At 47.8% G+C, this 23,258-nt stretch overlaps 2 protein-coding genes and 1 long non-coding RNA gene across 4 annotated transcripts in view; 2 read left to right on the forward strand and 1 right to left on the reverse strand.

Annotated features, from left to right (window-relative positions):
- Nucleotides 1-242: 242 nt before the first annotated feature.
- LOC130515332 (adhesion G protein-coupled receptor E2-like) lies at nt 243-6,760 on the forward strand (the record flags this gene model as incomplete). The annotated part of the gene is made up of 21 exons (XM_057015496.1): nt 243-624; nt 939-1,070; nt 1,231-1,374; nt 1,472-1,597; nt 1,688-1,834; nt 1,924-2,070; nt 2,502-2,648; nt 2,728-2,765; nt 2,839-2,919; nt 2,998-3,027; nt 3,123-3,294; nt 3,355-3,477; nt 3,546-3,727; nt 4,165-4,344; nt 4,430-4,633; nt 4,701-4,942; nt 5,024-5,090; nt 5,495-5,586; nt 5,662-5,821; nt 6,294-6,353; nt 6,452-6,760. Coding segments are annotated over 21 exons (2,919 nt in total), but the record flags the coding sequence as incomplete, so codon positions are not given.
- A 3,475-nt stretch (nt 6,761-10,235) lies between these two features.
- On the reverse strand, nt 10,236-11,555 carry LOC130514799 (uncharacterized). Its single transcript, XR_008947059.1, has 3 exons — nt 10,933-11,555; nt 10,484-10,675; nt 10,236-10,402 (listed from the first exon to the last, which is right to left on the reverse strand). It is a non-coding gene; the product is annotated as an uncharacterized LOC130514799 (long non-coding RNA).
- Nucleotides 11,459-23,258, forward strand: part of LOC130514797 (protein phosphatase 1 regulatory subunit 29) — a 44,462-nt gene continuing 32,662 nt past the window's right edge. Inside the window, exon 1 of one of the 2 annotated variants that reach the window (XM_057014592.1) lies at nt 11,459-11,570. The gene's annotated coding sequence lies outside the window, so the exon portion shown is untranslated. The remainder of the gene's footprint in view (nt 11,571-23,258) is intronic. The other variant, XM_057014593.1, reaches the window with a different exon arrangement.

Below are 23,258 nucleotides of genomic sequence, written 5' to 3' on the forward strand. Positions count from 1 at the left end.
GCCTTGTCTCTTCTTCTGGGTAAGTGAATCTCTGCTTTCTCGTAGATGTTTGAGACTCACTGAGAAATCACTGCCTGCAAATGTTGTCAAATGTTCTGACAGCTTCTGTGGTTTTGTCTTTTATCAGGCTTAGTCGTCCTCCCTCTTGCTTGGGGTTTCCCTAATGGTATTGCATAGTAATCATATAGCACAATAAAGGCTGATAAAAATGGATAAAATACCCATTGAATTCTGTTTTGTTCTTTTCAGGTTCTTGCAATGGATACACCAACATAACAGAGCCGTGGCGAAACCGAGCCTTTGTGTCGACGTCTTTCCCTGGCTTCCCAAAAGACGACTCAAAGCTTCTTAACCAGTGGTGGCGGTTCACTGGGATCGGTGGCGACAGAGTAATCGCAGTCTGTATAGGAATAAATATAGGGGGCACAGCACATGTACTTCATATACCATTTATTTACCCGACTAATGAGTCGTTGAGCGAAGAGACCGGGACCGCGTACGGGGATAACCTTCAAGCTTGTGACAATGGGCTAAGTGCTGAGGTCAGCGTGGCTTATTGTCCTGGGGGCTTCTACGTGTACAAGCCTTTAACTCTTCCACAGGCCGGCATGGGATATGTGATCTGTAAGTGGTGACTCTTTCCCCTTTGTTTTCAAATGTTCCAGTCAACATATGAAAAGAGAATGAGTTAAAAAAAAAAAAAAAAAAAACCTCCAGAAGCAGAATTTAAGTAGGCTTTTATAGAACCTTGCGGCGCTCCCATGCATAGAGTGGCAGAATGTAGAAATAATTGTGTATATAGTATGATTTTTATCAGTTTAGTCTAGCAAAATGTCATTTTACATTTAACATGCTGTAGTAATAAGCACACTCACACAGATGAGCATCGACAAATTGAGCTGATATCTAAAATTGGATGCCATTTTCACTTCTTTAAGATCACCATGTCTGTCAGCCAGAGTCCTGTGGACCTCTGGCCCAGTGTGCCCCGTTTGGAGGCTGCGTATGTCAAGTTGGGTATGAACTTCTCCCTGCTAACATCCCCACTTCTGATTCATACGGTTGCGTTGGTAAGTGAATTTCTTTCAGCTGCCGTCATTGACCTTAAAACTTTAGATAATGTCATCATCTTGTGCAGTTCTTTTTGGTCTCAAAAGGTCTCAAAATGGTCAGCATACAAATGCCTGATATTGTATCTTTATGCGCTTCCTAACATGCCCAAACTCTCAGACATAGATGAATGCAAACAAGATGGCATCTGTGGTCAAAATTCGTACTGTACCAACATCGTCGGAGGGTTCCACTGCACCTGCTTTATTGGATACAGGGCAACAGATTCTGCATCACCACCTGGATCAAACAATCTGTGCATAGGTATTAATACAGCTCCTCTTCCTCTGTCTTCGGAAGCCTCAAATCGCGTTGGTCCTGGCAGCGTTTGCAGGTTAAACACATCAGTTACTCTCTGCAGATGACGATGAATGTCTGGCTAATGTCTGCGGTGATAACGGCGCTTGCTTAAACAACATTGGGAGCTTTACATGCACCTGCAACGAAGGATATTATGTAGCCATGGATGCAAGACCTGTCTGTCAAGGTTTGTGTTCTCCTACAGCACATATGTATCAGTGGTCATAGTATGGAAGACATTTTTATTTTTGGTCTGCCTTAACTTTGCCTTTCTCAGACATCGATGAGTGCATGAACTCAACTGTCTGTGGTCCTGAGTCCACGTGCACCAACACACCGGGGTCTTTCACATGTGCATGCAACTGGGGCTGGGCACCAACTAATCGGTCGGTTGAACCCCGAGAGGAAACCAACGTTTGTATCGGTAAACAAGGATGGAAAAATCCACCACAAAGGAAGACATGAAGCTTTTCCTTGTGTTTAATGAAACATCTGATTTGTATGTGTACTAAGATGTCGGTGAATGTGTGGAGTTTCCGACGATCTGTGGGCCAAAGTCCAACTGCACCAATCTGATTGGGTCCTACAACTGTACCTGCAACAGCGGTTACCGACTGAACAACCTGAAAGTGATAGCCAGCGTCACTAACCCCTGCACAGGTGCACGACCACTTGTTTGGTGTGTGTGTTCATGTGGGTGGCTGTGTTCTTGTACTTGCTACACATGAGAGCCAAAATACAGATTCTACTAGCAAAGTGAAGATGTTTTTACGTCAGGACATGTTTGGTTGGTCCTCACAACTCCAAAGAACTGGTTGAGGCTTAAGACATGGTTTTAGGGTTGAGGTTAGAACTGGGTTTATGTTAGGACCAAGTTTAGAGTTTGGTGGTTAGTTGTGATGGTTAGAGAAAGGAGCCTTATGTCCATTTAAGTCCTCACAAAGACAAGTACAAGGATGTGTGTGTGTGTGTGTGTGTGTGTGTGTGTGTGTGTGTGTGTGTGTGTGTGTGTGTGTGTGTGTGTGTGCGTGTGTGTGTGTGTGTGTGTACGTACTTCAACAAATCAGCCTGTTTTGACTCTCACTCTGCAGATATCGACGAGTGTGCTGAGACTCCGGGTATCTGCGGCAGGAATACTGTGTGCACTAACGTGCCGGGGACCTTCTTCTGCTCCTGTCCCGATGGATTCTACCCTTCAACCGGCATCCTGTGGCTGGTCGGGACCTCATTTTGCAAAAGTAAGCAGAATAATCCGGCGAAACTGTTGAAAAAGGCAGAGATGTTGCTGCGCCATATTTATATTTCTGAATTCCTCAGGTATCGATGAGGTCCTGGATGAAATTGTACCCCAAGTGGTGAGGTGGAATATTGTGTTTTGTTGATTGTAGTCTGCGCAGCATCCCGAGCATGTCTACGTCTCCGTTGCAGGGCCAGACAAAAGAGCAGGCGTTCCTGGGCAATATGAACCAGGAACTCCAGAACAACACAGATGCCTTCTTGCCAGCAGCAGTAAGCTAATATGTTCAAAACCAAGGAAATAATTAGCTTATCAGAACTAATCATTTCCTTTACTCTTTCCAATTCCAGACAGTGACCAACAGCCTGTCAGCAACCATGGTAGGATCATTTTGAAGAGAACAGATCGTTTCCTTTTACTTAACATCTGTATTTAAATCTGTTTTTTTCATTGCAATCATCTGGAATTCTTACAGGAGGTGTCTGGCGTTGGACCACGTGCCCGGTCAGTCACGGTGAGTAGCGAAGGGGACGCCGAAGCCGGCAGCATCATCCTGGACATCTCAGACCGTCTGGTGACCACGATGGTGCGATCAGCTCACAACCAAACGAAACAGTCAGTGCAAACCTTAACAGTGGGTAAGAGAGGTGAGCTGGGTTAGCTAATATAGACCAGTTGGTGTTAAATCCTGACGCTGTCTGCGTTTATAATCCAAGATATGAGCCTGGAGACCGTCGGTGCTGAGGATAACGACGCAAACTATGTGGCCATTTCTGCCAGAGGACAGGCGCTGGACATGAACCTGAAGGCCATGGCTAGCGCCAACAACGGTGAGAGGACGGCCTCCGTCCTGCGGCGGCCCTCTGATGGTTGTGATGCCACTGGTTTGTGTCGACAGGTTCTGCTACAGTGGCCATACTGACGCTCAATGGGATGGAGAGCCTCCTCAGTCACCAGTACTTCAGGACAGTCAACAGGACCGAGATGAACTCAGACGTCTTCACGGTGCTGCTGCCGACTGTCAACAACACCAACCTGACGGAGCCCGTCAACTTCACCATCCAGCACAAGAAGGTGTCCGTCCGTCCGTCCATCATCCATCCATCATCCATCCATCCATTCATCAATCCATCATCCCCCATCATCCATCCATCATCCATCCATCCATCCATCCATCACATCCATCCATCCATCCATCCATCCATCCATCCACCCCCACCCTCATCCATCCATCCATCCATCCATCCATCCCTCCATCCATCCATCCATCCATCCATCCATCCATCCACCCACCCACCCATCATCCATCCATCCATCCATCCATCCATCCATCATCCATCCATCCATCCATCCATCCATCCATCCATCCATCCATCCATCCACCCACCCATCATCCATCCACCCACCCATCATCCATCCATCCATCCATCCATCCATCCATCCATCCATCCATCCATCCATCCATCCATCCATCCATCCATCCATTTGTTTAACCTCCACTAATCTCTTATTTCCAGAAAATACCTGAAAACGGAATAGTGACCTGTGTGTACTGGGAGGTTGGTGAAGGAGGACAAAGTAGCGGTGAGAAGCGTTGGTCCACCGATGGCTGCTGGATCTCGTTCACCCATGAGAACTACACGGTGTGCTCCTGCTCTCACCTGTCGACCTTTGCCCTCATCATGCAGATTGCAGAGGTAACGGAAGCTCCTTTATAGTGAAATGAGCACCTCTGAGTGCCAGAGTGGAGCCCCAGCCCACCGCTGTCCCCTGTCTCCTCAGCCGGCCCCAGCGAATCCGTTTCTGGATTGGCTAAACCGAGTGTGCGTGATTGTCGGCCTGTTCTTCTTCGGCTTGGCCATCTTCACCTTCCTCTTGTGTAGCTGGAACCCGAAGATCAACAACACAGCCCGTCTTCACCTGTGCCTCAACCTCTCCATGTCTCATCTGCTACTGCTCTGGAACCAGGAATACACCGAAAATGAGGTGAGGCTTGGACTCAGGGTGGCTCAGGCTGGGCCTGCGGTGACCGTGTGGTTGTGTTTCTCCACAGTTGGCCTGCACCGTCATGGCCGGTCTTCTCCACTTCTTAGTCATCGCGAGCTTTGTGTGGATGCTGCTGGAAGCGCTGCAGCTCCACCTCTTAGTCCGAAGGCTCACCAAAGTACAGGTCATTCAGAGGGATGGCCTCCCCAGGCCGCTGCTCTATCTGATTGGCTACGGCGTTCCCTTTACCATCGTGGGCGTCTCTGCGCTGGTGTATTCAGATGGTTACGGCGCAACCGAAGCTAAGATGTGAGTTGTAGACGTTAAAGGTGACTGTCTTCCTTTACTGCATTTAGATCATAAACCAGTGTTCGTTTAATTCCCCTGCAGGTGCTGGTTGTCTGAAAGACGAAAATTTAACTGGGCTCTGACAGGGCCAGTGATTGCTATTCTTGGGGTGAGCCAAAACTGTGTGAAATTTGTGTTGACAGTTTTTATTATCCCAAAAAATGCCTCCGTGCTAGCATGCCGAGCAATCCCCGAATCATGAATAAAATAAAATAATACATCCGAGAACCTGCCCCCCTTTCCCGGCTTGAGGTTTTCTCTAAATTAGATGAGAATTTAAGTTCTTCATTTTTTCTGACTGTTTATATCAAGGTTGTTGATGATGTTGATGATTAAAGTATTGGATAGCGAATGTTGCAAGACTAAAGAGAAACATGCAAAAACAAACGACTCTGACAACACTTGTTAGCGTCATGCTAACAAGGAGTGCATTTAATATAAGAGTACGTTCCCCTTCTGTGCATCCTCGCATCCTTCGCTCTCTGACCTCCCTGTCGTTATGTCTGCTTCAAGCTAAACTGGTTCTTGTTCTGTGCGACGCTCTGGTCTCTGAGAACCACCCTGGCCAACATGAGAAGCGGCGCTTCCCAGTCCAAAGACACCAGGTCTAAGACAAAAAGTCTGACGGCTGCGGGTAAAACTCACGTCCACCTCGTTCAAATCTCTCTTTTCCTTTGCAGGTTGATTTTGTTCAAGATCGTGGCCCAGTTCGTCATACTGGGCTGTACCTGGATTCTGGGTCTCTACCAGACAAACCTGTTCTTTCAGGTCCTGTTCATCATGTTGAACTCCCAGCAGGGCACCTTCCTCTTCATCGTCCACTGTCTGCTCAACAAAGAGGTACATTGTAGCTCGATAATTGCCTCAGTTTCCTCCTTCCTCCTGGCGTGTCTGTGACATTTAAATGATACATTATCATCATAAACGTGACAGGAGGCTCATGGGCGCATAGGGTGGTGCTAACATGGTTCCTCATCTATTTTATGATGCCACAAATAATTTCCTGCACAGTCGATATTTGGAGTAGATTCACTGTTCTCTGTCTGGTATGATTATATCGGGTTTGAAAGCTCATTCAAACCAAAAAGTGGACTCTGGTTCACCTAAAAACATCGGTTTCGGTTCACTTGTATGTAAACCCTAGTGTGGAAGTGAGGAAGTGAACCAACGGGGGGAAGTGAACTAAAGCAGAGGTAGAATGTTCTGGAAAATGTCGTCATAAAGCAGTGAGGAAGCACAGGAGAAACTATGGCTTTTGCTAATTATACTGGTTTAAATAATGTTATGGGCAAATAATGTTTGTTTGCTTCAGGTGCGAGACGAGTACATCAAATGGCTGATGTGCACGTGCGGAAAAGACACACAAACTGTGGTGAGTCCGTGGAAACTGAAACAATCTCCATATGGAGTCCAGCCACAAAAGAATTGGAAAGATTTATGCGATACTGAAAAACCCTTTTGTTCTGGCAGAGAGACGCTCCCTCGGTCTCTGAGGATTTGGACAAACAAGCAGATGATGGAAAAAAAGGTTGAAGACCAGTGAAGAGAGACAAAGAAGAGGGAAATATATATGCCCATCTAGTTATGTTTTATTTTTATATCCTTCAAAATGGTTAGTTGACATTATCCATAATCTGAAAAGGAATCGTGAGTGTGTTGCTTCTTAATGTTGTTGAGAAAGTGCACTTCTTCTCTTCTTTTAGTGATTAAAGCTACATTTCTACACAGGCCAAGACTATAATTGACTGTATTAAAGCCATCGGCTGTTTTTATAATTTGTCAGACGTATGCACTGATTTCTTGCGATTTAACCAGCTGTAATTTAAAATAAGTCACAGGAGTAGATGGACGAGTGCGACAATTGTATGGAACATTGGGTTAAATCTTGGAATGTTCGGGAAAAGACAGGCTGAAACTGTCCCCACCTCTCATTTGCGTGAGAGGGGATCTTAAAAAGACACGCTGCCATCTTAAACAAACAAATTCCCTCCAAAGGAAATACCAGCACATCCTTGTCTTTATATTTGCATCTAATTTAGACTTAATTTGTGTTGAATTCATGCTTTCAGGTGTGTCAAATTTTGCAAAACAAATTTAAGCTAAGAACGTCTTGCGTCACATTTTGAGGTATTGTTACACTTTAAAAGCATCAATTTGGGCTTCGGCAGGGGTGAGGGGGAATTTCCAAACTGGCTCAACTGGAACTGAGCTGGAAGAAGAAAAAGAAGAGAGTGAGATGAATACTTTAGTGGTCCAGAGAGAGGTGACACACCTGTTTCTGTTTAGTACACACACAGAAGGGCCCTCCGAACGATGGTGGGTTTGGTTCCTTGCTCAAGGACACCTTTCATTTTCCAATTTTTATTAAGTCTGCAACTGAGAATCCACACCAAAGTAATGTAAAGTGTTTAATTATTGATTTGTGAGAAAATAATTACTTGCAATACCCGGGAATCGAACCGACGCCAAGGCCGCGCTCAGCTAAACGGCCCGAAACGGTTCTCCGTTCATTCTCGAACGTAGTGCGAAAACACTCTGGGGCTAATATATATTTGGCCGCTAGTGGGCGCAGTTTCGCCCTTTGTGCTCAGCGACGCTGGTTGTCTCTCATCAACACCGGAAACGTTGAACGCGCCACGAAAGCCGACGGTGGTCATCTGTATGGCTGTCGACACACTCATAATATTAGTTTTAAAGCGAATGAAATAAATTAATACCTTAAACAATTTCACAGTTGAAAAGGGAAACAGTGTAAACAGTCAGTGTTGCCAGATGTTGTCGCAGACTCATTTCTCATTTACGGTAATTTATCCAATAATTATATCTCTGCATTTAAGAGGTCTACATTGTCAAGAATGCTGCAATTTCAATGGCTGCTAGAGAGTTTCATTAGTTTCATGAATTTGTATGTTCCTAAAAGAACCAATATCTGTGTCAAATAAAACTTCCCGAAAGAACAGAAAACTTTAGCGTATATTACAGTGTTGTGATACTTTGTCGTTGTTTGCGTTTGTCGTTGTTTTCCTATTAAAATTCTGCATGTTCTTCCTACACCTGTTTGCTGGATGTATTATTTTATTTTATTTTATTCGTAATTCAAGTTCCAGTTCTGCTTCCTGAACGTGTCCATTCCATTTATTCTGCTTGATACGATGTAGTTTATCATATTTGTCACTAGATGGCAGTAAAACACCGCTTACACCGCAGTAGAGAGCAATGGTTCATCCTTCAGCGTCAAGTTACTCTTGATACAAGCAGCTCGACACCGCATCAGGATGAAATGAGTGACATAAATCTGATTTTATTGAGGATTGTACAAAAAAAATACTGCAGCTGTCATCCTAGATGTGCAAACACGATGGGACTCATTATAATGCAGCCGTGTGTGTCTCCATGTGTCTAACTTGCAAAGGGAAACATTCCAATTCTGCCTCAGTGGTGTGTAGGGTCTGCAAGGATCAGCTGGAACTCGGCGTTCTATCTGCTTGAGTGAATCCCATTTGAGTCTTGTGACGATGCCCTCAGTTCTGTCCGGGCCACTGATGACAGCCTGCAGCCACGCTGGACGACCCCCAACTCACATCCCCGTAGGCCTGTCCCAAGTGTTATAAGCTGAATCTGCCTTCATAAAGGACCAGTGACTTATTCATCGCCGTACAGATTAAATTAGTATATCTACAACCTCTGTCCTGCATTTAACTGCGAACAGGTTGCACATCCACTTGCACAGTTGTGGTTTTTTTTTTTTTTTTTGACGTGTAGCAGATGTAGAGCTACGGAGTCACCTGGAGAGTAACCTGGAGAGGAGGGAAAAGTAAGAAAACCACAGTGCTGGAGGTGAACATCAGTCTGTCTCTTCCCCTCTGTCTCTTGCTTCTTTTCACGAGACCGTAAGCGGTTTCCATGGAAACACTCTTGAAGCACCGGAGTCGTGAGGCCAGTCGGTTGAGATGGCTCATCTGTTAAACAGTCGTGCAGGGCCGATCGGAGCGCGTCGACTGCAGGATCGGCAAATGATGTGATGAAGGCAGGTGGTCGTGACCTGTTACAACTTCTCCATCGTCGCCAAGCTGGTGCAAAGGTTTGACAGATCACGCTGTGCTCCAGGCGAAGGCAAACCACGGCAGAGAGCTGATGCATAGAACTGCAGTGGGTGGGGCCGACGGCTGTCTGTTCTAAACTGTAGGTACTGGTTATAAAGGGATTCTGGTTTCTTAGTTAGACGTGAACATGGAGAAGGAGCAGTGAATGGAAATGACTTTAGGTGTCGTATAGGGAGGTGTCATCTGCATAAACCCTGATTTGCAATCGGTGTTTTTGACTCTCTGGAGCGATGGAATGCACCTATATGGGCCATAAGGAGGCAGTGGCAAAAAAGGCCTTCATCGGTGCTGCCTTTATGGAACTGCAGAATGCCTGGAGCTGCAAAATCACCCCGCAGCGATAAATCTAAAGGAGCCTTATGTTTTCATTTATCCTGTTTTGTTTTCTTTCTCTCTTCGCTGTAGCTGCGTGCGCAGAGATAAAATATTACCCACTAAAACAATAACACAAGAAATATTTGTGTTTGCCCGGTTTGGTTACGCTTTGTTTGTTTGAAAAGTGTGTGTGTCCTTACATTTACTACTTATTGAGGAACAAAATTCTCATTCTGGCAGAAAAGTGGGGTCCATTTTGCTGGGCCCCACATGTTCAGGGGGCTTTTTGAGAGTTATAATAGGGTTTAGGGGAGTTAGCTGGGATGGTTAGGGGTAGGGTAGAGAGCTGGGTAATGTATAAGGCCTATAAAAGGCCTCACAATGATAGAAATTCAAGTGTGTGTGTTCCAGTTACATATTGAGCACCAAAATACACATTCTATAGGAAAGTGAGGACATTCTGACTGGTCCTCACACCTTTGAAGGACTGTTTGAAGGTTTTCCTTGTGGTCATTATCAGCGTGGACAAGGGGTCAAAGGTGAAATGTCTAAATGACTGAAGAAGAGCATTTTTACAACTTGCAACAAAGTCGCTAACACCTTGACCCAAGCAGAGGAGCAGCCGGCAAGGCTGAAGGCAACACGTCTGAGAGACAGAGACAGAATGAAAGGAAACTCGAAGCTCAAGAAATAAACCCTCTGGAGGCTGTGTGTGCTGTGAAGTGATAAAATAATTGGAGGTCATTTCCTGGGAAAGTACAAAAACAAAACCAAACTAAAGAGCCCCCCACCCCCCAAAAAAGCATCAGCAGCCCGTGGGATAAAGAGCCCAACAGACGGACGTCCACTTCAACCATGTGGAATTTGGTATTTTGATGACCCTCAGCAGTAGTTGAAGTGGAAATGGGAGAAAAATTCAATGAAAAACTGACCTCCAACGGGGGGGGGGGGTTCACGGCGACAGCCCCGTTGCTCTTCACGGGAGGCGTTCAAGTCCTCGGTGCTAAATGGGACAAAAATGATCAGTCTGAGACAGCTGCTCGGGCTGTTAGGAGCTCCGAGGGGGGAAGATCAGCATCGTTACCTCCTGGGAGGCGTTTGAGCCCGTCAACAGAGGCAGGCCAGAGAGAAGACTGGGATGACCTCTGACCTCTGATGGCGGCCCTGCAGGAATGGCTCGGGGCGCCTCCACATCAGACCACTCATGACGCTGAAATCTGCCACATCGGGACAGACGCTCTGGCAGCAGCGGCGAGCCTTTGTGTCGATGCTGACGCTGATAACGAGGAGATATTAATGAGTGTCTGGAACTGCATCAGTCTGTGGAGCTAATAGACCTGAGCTGATATATGTGTGTGTGTGTGTGTGTGTGTGGGAGGGGAGACAGGGAGTTAATGAGATGGGACATAAACGTGCCTGTTTGGGTGCATCTGCTCAGGCGTGTGAATGATGAGGAGATGGTAAATGTGAGAAATGTGGTTGGGGATGAGGGTGTGGGGGAGGGGGGGGGGTGTTAATTGAGTACGATCGCACCTCTGACATATTCAGGTGAAGTGGGCAGCCCCACGGAGCATCGCGCACGCCGCCCAACACGCACCTGAAGCGGCGGAACCTGTTGGCTGCGCGCCGGCGCATGAATATTTCATCACAGCCTTCAGCACCTCTGCGTGGATCCTTCCTTGATCCCCCTATGCTGAGGCGGCCCGGTCCGTGACGTCATCTGCGACCCCGCTTCCTCCCCTTCACCTGCCAAAACTCGCCTTCTCTTTCGATTCCACGTCGTTTTCTTCAACCGTGGGATGGAGCAGGCGCAAAGTTTTCACGCTCAGTCGTATGCGTTTGGGGAATCATGTTAAACCCCTCATAAACTAGGTCCTCATGATGTCATTTAGTGTCTTTTTTATTTAAACAAAACAAAAAAAACAGCCCGTTCTCCTCTGTGGTGAAGCGTTTACTGTGAGCATTCAGTGAAAAGAAGCCAACTGTAGAGGCAGCCTGCTGCAGTTCTAGTTTAACTCTCTCTCTCTCTCTCTCTCTCTCCCTATCTCTCTCACCCCCCCTCCCCTCTTGCTGCTCAGCCTGCGACGACAGCAGCGGATGAGGAGGAGAAAAAAATCCCTCTCTGCATCGTTGCCAAACGGACGACTAAATTGGAAGGCAAACCATTTAAGGTAAAACTGTTTCTCTTCTAATATTAATCGTTGTTTCTTTCTTTCCCTCCCTGATGTGCGTGGCTGCAGAGGAGGGTGACAATCACGCACCTGCACCGCAGACTCCGGCGCTCTGCTGGTGTCGGGTCCTCCTGGTGCAACAGAAGCTCATATGGTCGATTTCTACGCGAGCCCGGAAACATGCTTGCGTGTGCTTGTTTGCATATATGGCAGATACATATGTCTCCCCAAACTCTTGCTTTAATCCCCATCCTGGCGCGTGACGGGGATTTTTACGCATACGCTCGCTTTTCCCGCCGCATCTCGCTTCAGCTTTGGCCAGCGCTGCTGCCAGATCGCGCCCGTCTCCCCCCGTGCTGGAGTTTAAATGGCAGCCAGAAGTGATGAGAATCAGCGGGCGCGGATTTAAAGTGTCACGCGGAGCCAGCCTGGCGTCTGCGCTGCGCTCCGCTGGGCTGGGATGGACGGCCAGGGTGCGCGCCGTGGACAGATGTGCAAGAAGGGATTTAGTGCACGGGGAGGAATCACGCAGGGGATAAACTGTGTGCGCGTGTGTGTGTGTGTGCGCGCGAGTTTCGTCCTGTCTGATGGGCGCCACTGGACCATTGTGTCGCGATTGGCGCCACTCTACACCTGCAACGATGAGGGCTTCGGTGCAATCCGGCTTCTGCCGCCGCTGCTGCTGTGTGTGTGCGTGTGCGTGTGTGATGGAGAGAGAGAGGATCAGCAGCAACAGTGTCCGACCGACGGACCACGCAGATCCTCTCGCCCACGCGCTTCGCCAGACAGCGCGAAGCGGCAACATTAAAGAAGAAGACTGATAAAAATAAAAGCTTCTCTTTAATGAGCGCGTGTCCACGTCGTTCCATGTAGAGCTCGGCGCCCTGCAGCAACAGGGCACGCTGGTGTGGGTGCTGGGATTCAGCGCGCAATCTGCTGACCGAGCACGGAGCGTCCCCACATGTGGAAGAGGTTTCATGTGATTGTTAACGCGAGCGCCTTCATTTGTGACGTGCACCAACGATTCCTGCGTAAACAGAAATCTACGCAGGGGCGCTAATGAGAGAGGAGGGTCGATAAGTGTAAGGGATTGCATACCTCCCTTTTAGTCCTTAGGCCCCCTTAAACAAACATGTTCCATGTTCCCAGTCATGACGACCTCCGCCACTGAAGCCCCGTTCACGGGAGGAGGTCGCTGATTCATTCCAGATTAAACCAAAGACGGATGAATTTGGAAATCAATCCACGTTGGCTTTATCGTACAGAAGCCAAAGTCGATAAGGTGGCCATTTTTCTTTGCCGATCGATAGTTAATAAGTGCCTTATTAGATTCTTCTGAAAGAGAAAGAGGGCCGCATTGGTTCTTTAAGGAGGTGGATTCCGTTTGAGACAGGCCAGTAAATTAACCTGGACTATCAATTAGGAAAACCCGGTTTAAAATCAATACTTGTGGCAATGTCAGATCAATCTGCCGCCACGCCCACCAGCAGAAATGCGCCACATTGTTTCCTTCTGTTTATTACATTCCGCTTCCATCTGCTGCATCTGCACATCCTCGCCGCTAATCTGGAGAAATCCATTCCCCCCCACGCCTCCCGATTTCAGTCATTCCTGGTGTCTCCCCGGCCGGAATGACCAGCAGCTCCCAATCAATGGCAATCACAGTTTGGGGGGGGGGGGGGGGGGTGTTTGGGGGGTGCAAATCAGCAGCAGGAGACAGATCTAGTGGACGTGAATAACAAGCCTCACTCCACAAACCTCCCGGTGCTGCTTTAGCTGCGTCCTTGCTGCCCTCTTTCTTGGCTATTTCGAGCCATGGGATGGCGCTTCGCCGCCAATAAAGTCGTGGAAAGTAGCAAAGCAAGGCGACTCTTGCAGCGACTTTAAAAAGGATCATGACGCCAAATCTAAAGAGGTTTATCCGAGGGACGACTGTCTAAATGTCCCGACCTGACTGCTTTGGAAGGAGGAGGGGAGCCCCTGCGGAGGCGTTGGTGTGACCTCTGCTCCGCCGCCCGGGCATCCACTCTCTAATTAACTCAACGCTGGCGTGGACAGAGGTCAAATAACAGCTGATGTGATTAACTGTGATGGAATGCTCCCAGTCTGTCAGTTATTGTTGCTAATTAGATGATGGAGATATTCCTGTCTCTCTCAATTACAGATCCTTCTTGTGTCCCAGCATTTGGATCAGTTTATGAAACAGTAATGTGGTTCCGTTGGTCAAACGTAGCTGATCCAACTCACTCCGTTTACGTCATTGTCCCAGTATAAACGTCAGTTTCTTTTTGAAACTGTGTTGTCCTCAAAGCCCGATGTTGGCGTTGGGCCATTCCCGCTGACCAGTGACATCATAGACTTTTTTTTTAGATTTCGTGTTAGTGTGCGGTCCAATGTTCTCAGAATACATTCCAACTCAACATTAAGCATTTATGAAGTTGTTGCCATTGACTATCTTAAAGATCCGATCTTGGCTTCAATGAGATGTTCTCCTTCCCGGTGTTGTTTTCAAATCTTCCACCTGGATCATTTAAAGTTGCCCAAGAGACAAACGATTGCGTCGCCGCCCAAACCGCAATAGCGAGCAGGAGAGACGTCGACCACTCCTTAAACAGAAGCCTTGCATTCAAAACAGGAAACAGGAAGACGCCACAATGCCAAAGCCGCTCGCAGAAAGCAAAATAAAAGTGATGAAAAGTGTTTTGAAAACCTTTGCCTCCTTAATTCCGCCCTCTAATAATCTGTCTTCAGAAGAGTTCGGTCAAGAGGCCCTAAAAGTGTCGTCTGGATTTAAACCGGGGGACGAAAACTCATTTGGAGGCTTTATTTATACATTTCTTACCTCCACGGAGTCTTTTATCCTCTCGCCCCGTCAGTTTATTAGGACAATTAAACAGAAGCGGATGGATGGATTCCAGTGAGACTGGGTGGGCAGATGACAAATCGCAGGGGGATGATGGAATTCCAATTTGGCCCTTGGCAGAGCGGCGCGCTCTAAACCGAGCGCCACCACATTAATGCGTTAGATATTCATGCTGTCATTTTTTTTGCCCAGCTGACATATGCACACATTTATTCCCTTCACCGTAACTGTGAACATATTGATCATCCGTTTCACACAAACTGCATCGGAAAATGGCTGAATCGCGGTTTGGAAATGGAAACCAGAATGACGGGTTCTTCAACCACAACAGACGAGTGAGAAAACACCCGAAATTCACCTTTTCTGAAACGTGGTCAACACGTGACCAGTTTTCGACCGAGTCAGTGTAAAAGACTGTTGTCAATACGGCCGCTGCCCTGGGTTCAGCAAGCAGACGTGAAGGGAAAGGGATGATCCCTGCGGGGGTCCCTGCCCGACATCCTGATTCACTCCCCGGGACTGTGACTTGTTCTATTCAATTTGTTTTGGAAGTGTTTTCCTGCTGTTCCTGCTGACTTTGAACACTTAAAACTATATGGATTTTTTTTCAAAATACAAACTCTGGACTAAAAAGCATCACTCCGGTATCGATTACAAACCATAAACCTTCTATTTACGTTCTGAAGGTCTTCCAATGTCAATGACAGCCTGATTTACATGTTTTTTTTTGGTGTTTTTTTTTAAAAACAATGGCAAAAATTGGGTTTTTGTATCCGTGGCCTAGATGATCTAACTCTTTAAAGTCCAGTAACGCTTTAGTTTCCCCTACTTGCCTTGAACAAAGATGCACCAAGAGCAGAACCAGCAATGGTCCCTGTTGAGTCCTTTTGCAGCCCTTCCCTCCTCACCCATTAGGAGAGATTATGCTAAGATCCAAGGGAGGAATAACCCATTGGGAATCGTTGGCGCTTGCTCACTCCCACACCTCGGAGTCTTGGCCACGGCGCCCGTCCCTCCTTTGAGCCTACCAGCTGTTGCCGCGCTCCCCGCGATCAATACGACGGTCCTGTTTCACAACACCCGCCGCTCCTGCGGGCGAGAGGCCCGATAGACGTGGGAGGTGGTTATGAGGCTTTTTTTTCTCTCGTTTTCTTTTAGACGGCATTTTAATGGCTGAGCGTTTGTGAGGCATGAAAGTGTCGAGAGGGGGGAAATTAGCAGTTTACATTCCATGGGAGGGTGAGATGTGAAAGGAGTGCAGAGGGTGTTAACGTACAGAGGGAAACAGCCGTAATTAGTGAAGGAATAAAGTGGACGAAATGATGACAGACGGACTCTGCGAGGACTGGAGACCATGGAAGGACTCCTGAGGGAAACTGAAAATCCCCTTCTCAGTGGTAGAGTGGTCTTTGCTCATATTGTTTGACAAATGTTAGCAGAAAGGTTTTAGTTGACAGGACATATTTGCCGTGATCTCTTCTTCTGTGGTAATGCTGCGGGGGCTGTGTCTTTCTAATGCCGGATGCTGAGGCGCCACCCTCAACGCTGGAATTAAACTACCCAATAAACGAAAGCCCCTATTCCGACTGAAAGTTGGTTTTGCATGTGGAGTTTGCGTCCTTTCCCAGTTCCTGCGTGGGAAAGGACGCAGGGGTTCCCCCCCCCACAGTCCATCCACACGTGTCCTGCGATGGACTGGTGATCTGTCACGGCTTCCTGGCTGGAAGCCAGCCAGGACCCCTGATTAGTCAGTTCATGGATGGATATTTTAAGTGTCTAAATTGTGTTTTTGTTTATTTTACTCCATCCCGGTAATTTCAGACTAAAGTGAGCCCTTTAGCGCAGTCTGACGTGGAACGCCAACGCGTTCCCGCTGTCAGATACTCACCATGATTGATCGGGTGCCACCTTAATCTTCGCTTTGGAGCCCCTCGAGCAGCGCTTCTGAGGTGGGGGCTGGGCCACATCATCGCATAAGCTTCCATAATGTAAGCGCACGCAGGCTACGTGACACGGCTGTTGTCGGAATAATTGCAAAATCGTGAAATTGGGAATTCATCTTTGCACTTTTAAGTCCTCTTAGCTGAAATCACGGGACCCTGCGTGTAATGAACGACGGCATTTTACTTTGAGGTTCCGCCAGTCCCAGTCCACCGTGGGCGTAAAGCTCACGAATCCACGGGAAGTTAAACTGCAACACACTGTGATTTTAGCCGTATCGTAGAGCCGGAAAATATCCTGTAAACCTTAAACAGATGGGGGGAGAACTTATTTCACCAATATGAAGCGGCCGCTCGCACGCCGCCCTCACCTACGTAACCATTGTAAGCTAGTAGCATTTGGCTTCTGGTTTGCTAGAATTACAAAGGAAAGGCCAGAGCAGTCACCAATGTGTTCGTGTCGCATGACCCAAAGCCCGGGGCTTGGACGCATTTCAGATTTAATAATTTCCCGGGGACGACAGAGCTTGACGTGACTCATACAATATGCAGCTGTTACTGTTCGGGCTGCTATTTTCAGACCCTCGCTGCAGTGCGCTGTAATGCGCCAATCTGGAGTTGACGAGCGTGTGATTTCCGTTTGGCCTAACGACGACTCTTAATTTAAGACCGTTGCAGAGAGGAGAGACAAATGCACAGAGACGGGTGTGTGTGTGGGGGGGGTCATTGTTTCATTCAGCTCAGCATTAGAACGTGGCCGCGAAAAAAGGCCAGAGCGCCGGGTGAGACCTGTGCTGCTTACCATAGGATGATGTACATGTGTGTCTGCGTTGGAGGGGGGTAAGTAAGGACACCATCTGCTGTCATCTATATTTCTGCCAATACCCCACCCATGCTCATAAAGCTTTTAATATGTGAGTATGGAAAAGACTCAGCAACTCTCCATGAGATGGATGGATAGATGGATGGATGGATGAATGGATGGATGGATGGATGGATGGATGGATGGATGGATGGATGGATGTAGGGATGATGGATGGATGGAGGGAGGGATGATGGATGGATGGGTGGAGGGAGGGATGATGGATGGATGGATGGATGGAGGGATGATGGATGGATGGATGGAGGGATGATGGATGGATGATGGATGGATGGATGAATGGATGATGGATGGATGTAGGGATGATGGATGGATGGAGGGAGGGATGATGGATGGATGGATGGATTGGGTGGAGGGAGGGATGATGCATGGATGGATGGATGGATGGATGGATGGGGGATGATGGATGGAGGATGATGGATGGATGATGGATGGATGGATGTAGGGATGATGATGGATGGAGATGATGGATGGATGGATGGATGGATGGAGGGATGGATGGATGGAGGGATGATGGATGGAGGATGGATGGATGATGGATGGATGGATGGATGGATGGATGGAGGGATGATGGATGGATGGATGGAGGGATGATGGATGATGGGTGGATGGATGGAGGGATGATGGATGATGGATGGAGGGAGGGATGATGGATGGATGTATGTAGGGATGATGGATGGAGGGAGGGAGGGATGATGGATGGCTGTGTATGTAGGATGATGGATGGAGGGAGGGATGATGATGGATGTAGGGTGATGAGGGAGGGATGGATGGATGGAGGGAGGGGATATGATGATGGATGGAGGGAGGATGAGGATGGAGTGAGGGATGAGGATGGAGGATGGATGGAGGGAGGGATGATGGATGATGGATGGATGTAGGGATGATGGATGGATGGATGGATGGAGGGAGGGATGATGGATGATGGATGGATGGAGGGATGATGGACTCAGAAAGGTGGGAAAATGAATAAAATCTTGATTACTGAGCCACAAAACAAACACTAAGCTTGCGTTACTTCGTGGATTTGAAGTCACACGTGAGCTCCCGCACACACACACACGCACACACCCCCACACACACACACACGCACACACACACGCACGCACACACACTTACACACGTACAAAGTAGATTTTGGAATAATGCCTTGCTTTTTTCTAAACTGCCCTAGATTTGTTTGGCATCTGTGCTGCATGTACATCCCTCTCTCACCCCCTCTGTCTCTTTCTTCTTACTACATACAAACCCACACACACACACACACACACACACACACACACACACACACACTCACACTCACACACACACACACACACACACACACACACACACACTACCCTTCCTCCCCCAGTCTCTCTCAGGCTGGTAAGATCCGAGTATAAATATTTCAACACCCCCCCCCCTTCCACACACACAACCACACACCACACACACACACACACACACACACATCTGCAGCCTCCCAGAGGCCACAGCTCCATCTCTGTGCTGGTGTGTGCCCGTATGTCCTGACTCAGAGAGAATGTTTTATTATTATTACTTTTCCTGATCCTTTTAGCCTAATAAACACTTGGTTTCAAACCCCCGCCACCAGCATGAAGGACTTTCTGGCATGAATTAGCATGTGTGCCGTGTTCTCTGCGCGGGTCCGGACGGGGAGCCAACAGACGGGCCCTGTGCACATTCAAAGGTTGACACACGCTAAGGAGTCACGTTGACCTGGACTCTAACAGATGCTCGGCGACCAGGCGCCGCACGCTTTGGATGACCACACAAACACGCAGCTTTTCGTGCCAACGGCAAATCACTTTTGGACGTCCCTTTCACTCATGTTTAAACAGGACTTGAGCCCGAGGGGACGCACGTCGTTCGTGCGCCAAATCTCCAGGTAGCCGTGTAAAAGCCGCCCCAGAGCGAACTCCTGCAATCTAAACATGGAAAGATCATCAGAAAAAATGTACCTGTCTACCTGTCGTGGACGCAGCTACAACTTCATGTTCGGTAAAATTACAACTAAATAATCGGATCCCTCAGAATTGTGCCTCCGTGCACCGACAGAGAGGCAGACAGGTGCTCGCAGGGCAGAATGATTCTAGATTATTCCAGGGGATTAAAGATTAGCGCCACATAGCTCCCACCAACCAAGGAGCTGCTTTCGTAACTTTTCCGGGTGCACGTGGGCTGTCTCGACAGCGTGCACGCTTTCATTCACACAGGTGCTCTGGAAGCTCTGATTTCTTCCAGCGAGACGCTACAGAATGCTGAGTCAGCTCCTCAGAGCCGCAGCCTCGATGCTAGGTGAGATCAACCGCAATTGATCTCCAAACAAATCCCCCCCCCCGCCGGTCAATAATAACATCGGCTCTGTTAAAGGAGGCCGAGGGGAGTTCACCGGGACTGCTTTTTCTCCCCGTCCACCGGCGTGTCCTCTCAGTCGAGGCGCTCGCAGACATATGTTAGCCACACGCACGCACACCCACAGCGTCTACGTTCCGCTTTGCACCCCCGAGGGTTCAAATAATTTCACAAAAGCTCACGCTTAATCCACAAGCCAGCAACAAAAGCTGAGAGCTTAGCGTGCAGCCCGTGTGAGGATCTGTGCATGTTTGCCTGCGCCGCCCTGACTCTAAAACCACACACACGCTTCCATCGATATGAAATGTTATTTACATGCAACGTTTCCATTTAAAGTTTCATATTTCCTGTCGGTCCTCACCGTCAGTCTGCGTCTTGCTGCTTTCCTTCACACTAACATTAAGCACGAGCAGCTGCCAAAGCTCAGCTTTAGCATTAAACCACAAAAATGACTGTTCTGTTCTGAATTTTAAATGTGCCTAAAGAGCGGTTTCTTAAAGTGCGCTGTGAAATCCCTCATAAGAATATTCACAGATTTATTCCCCAGGTAGCATTTGGGCTTCGCCTCATCGACTTTCTTCATTTACACACGTGCAAAGTGTCAGTTGTTATGGTTTTTAGGATAAACAAAAAAGCTGCTTCACGACAAGAAGGCTGCCAAAAAACACATCGCCCCCTGGTGTCAACAGCAGAGTGTCGCGGAAGAATTAGCTTAGTTGGTGTTAATAGCATCAGCGCTGCACGTGCAAATGCAGCCTTTCATTGATTCATTTGTTTTTGGTTTTTGTCAGCGTAGAAATGAATGAATAAGCCAACTAGAATGTTCTAGTCAACTTCTTCATCTGAATTGTTGAGGTATTCTCTTGGATTAATGCGATGCAGGACAGTATAAAGCATTTTGTTCCAGCATTTTGTATCAGTATCATTAGTATCATCACGTCTTTTGCAGATAATCTCTGCCCTTATTTGGCAGCATATGTCAGCTCAGATATCTAATACCGACACTTTTATTAGTTTTTAAAGCTCAATGATGATGGAACTGTCTCATTTTTACCTTTGTTTTGGTGAACTATCCCCTTAAATGTAGGAAGGAATGTAAACAGTTTTGGTTTCAGAGCTGAATATCGATTTTTTCTTTTCAGGCGGGGAAATTGGCCAACTTCCATTGATGGCTGCCGCAAACACACGCAGCGGGATTTTAATAACGCCCGTCTGAAAGTGGGCCGCCGTTTCTTTCTGTTACGCAACTGATTTAGCTGCGACAAATATTCATTATGGTTTTGATCTATGGCAGGCTTTTAGAGACGCGAGTGGGGATTATTACTGTTTTTATTCTCCGCTCTTTCTCCAGTAAGCACCAGAAAGGAGCGACAGATTGAGATTTGCTCAAAGATTAATTTTTATCGTGACTTTATTTATACTGCATCTGTTACGGTCAAGCTTGCCTCCAGGTGCTTTACAGCCTGACGTCCGGGCGAGCAACAGGGAGAAACCTCGAGCAGGAGAGTGATCGGGGGGCGGTGAGGGTTTGGGAGATCTACTGTACGTCCTGTATGCAATGTGCATGTGTCATGGTTTGTCGTCCTCGAGCTAAATCCGACTCTCAGAAGCTTGAAAACTGTTTGAATTTCAAAAGGAAACGAAGGAAATTCAGAACAATCGCAGACAGTTTCCATGATCTGATGAAGCTCCAGACTAGAAGAATGTTCTAGGACCTCAGAGCCGCTTCAGCAACACTGTAGTGCTCTCCGTAGTTCTCCTGGTGGACCTCAGCACACACTGTGGACGCAGGTGCTGTTCAGCTAACTGCCCCTCCTGTCGGACCTTCTGCAGCTGGCGTGAAAACTGAATGAGCGAGACACATGGCGGCTTCCTAGAATGTCTGATTCACGCCGGCTGGAGCCTTCGGCATCGCGGTCTAACAAGCGGTGGCCAGACCGCTCTCCTCCTCTCCGTGGCTCTCAGCTGACCTACCTGCCTCCCCGATTCAGCTCTTGACTCCCACACCTGCTCTCCTCACATTGGAAACCTTTTGTTGGCTGCCTGGTTCTCTCCCCTCCTGGGACGTTTATGAGGACGTTTCAGGGGCGTCTTCTGCCCGGCTGGGTGAAGCGCACGCCTGTTTTATCACCTGCTCGCGTTTGCAGCTGCATTCGCACGTGCTCATTGCAGCGCACGCAGGGAATTTTCTGAATGACCACCGCGCTCCTGGTTGATATTATTTACTGGTGTGTAAAGGAGAGTTCCCCGCTGAGACGGGAGGACGCCATGGCTGCACGCACGCGCGCACGCCCAGAGCTGTTCCGAGCATAAGCAGGCGTCTTCCACCGCTATCTTCTCAACATCATAAACAGGGAGCTGAACCGCGGCCACAGCGCAATTCCACAGATCAGCAAATGTCATAAAAACATCTTTGGGGTGAGACGATAAACGGTTATGAATCTGGAGAAGCAAAGGTCGCTGATTTATTACCATTTTAATGATGTCTTTATTAGCCACTCTTAGCTTCCAGCTACTGCCATTAATGGAGTCGGTGTCCATTTGTGGTCGCGTTAACTGGGGAGGCTTCAAAGGAGAGTTTGGGGGGTTAAGACTTGGTTTTAAGGTTCAGGTTAGAATTGGGTTGAGGGTAAGTTTAGGGTTAGGGGGTTAGTTTTGTTGGGTAGGGTTTGAGTAGTACATTATTTTTAGGTAATAATATTTGAAAGATAATAATCTATGAGGTTTAGGAGAAGAGAAAGTTGTGGAGACAGAAGGAAATATGAAGCTCAGACTCTATAAAATTCCTGTGCCTTCAGCGTCAGGGACTCTGACTGGACCGGCCACCGCCCAGAGTTCATCCGTCATCGAGCTGTTTCAAGTCCTGCCTGTTTGATAAAGATAAATCAAGTGAGAGGGAATGAAGAATTCGAGTGTTTTGATCCAAGAGCGTGCACAGATCCTTTCAGAGGCAGGATGTTTGGGTCTCCCGCGTTAAAGGTCAGAAGGTGAGAAAGGTCACCCTTTTCCTCCGTGGAATTTAAATAATCCCAGGAAATTGAATCCAAATGGGAAATGTGGGTGTTTGTTTTTGACATCTTGACTGAAGCGATTCATTTTATCCTGCTCGATAGAACCACAATTAATAAATTCCTCCAAAGATGCTCAAAAACACTTGGGGGACCCTTAAAGTCTGTTTGAGCTCAGTTGAACACCTGCGCGCTTGTGTTTGTATAAATGTTTGGTTTGGGCCTGCGGGGTGCATGAAAAACATGTTTTATGCATGCCCCCCCCACTCCGCCTTGAACGGGGAGGAACAGCTTGAGTGTGTATGATTCGGCGTGTAGTCGAGTGCGTATTCAGACATGATCGAATGTTCAGCTGGTCGCTGCCCGAAGGAGGGGCAGATCATCCCAGCACTACTTTTGAAAATAAGATGTCACTCTTTGTTCACTTAAGGGCAGCTGACCAGACTCTCTGTAATTGATTTAGTGTGTGTGTATGTGTGTGTGTGGGGGGGGGGACTGTAAAGGCGGCCTGGTGTGTCAGCTTCCCTGACAGTTATTCGCAGAAATTATGCACAGATCAGCAGTGTGTTGTGTGCTGAGGGGCTGCTGTGACAGGTGTCCCACTCCGCAGTGGCAGCGGGAGGAGAGGTACCATCTCAT

Source organism: Takifugu flavidus, chromosome 18 (assembly GCF_003711565.1).
Source record: "Takifugu flavidus isolate HTHZ2018 chromosome 18, ASM371156v2, whole genome shotgun sequence".
NCBI lineage: Eukaryota > Metazoa > Chordata > Actinopteri > Tetraodontiformes > Tetraodontidae > Takifugu > Takifugu flavidus.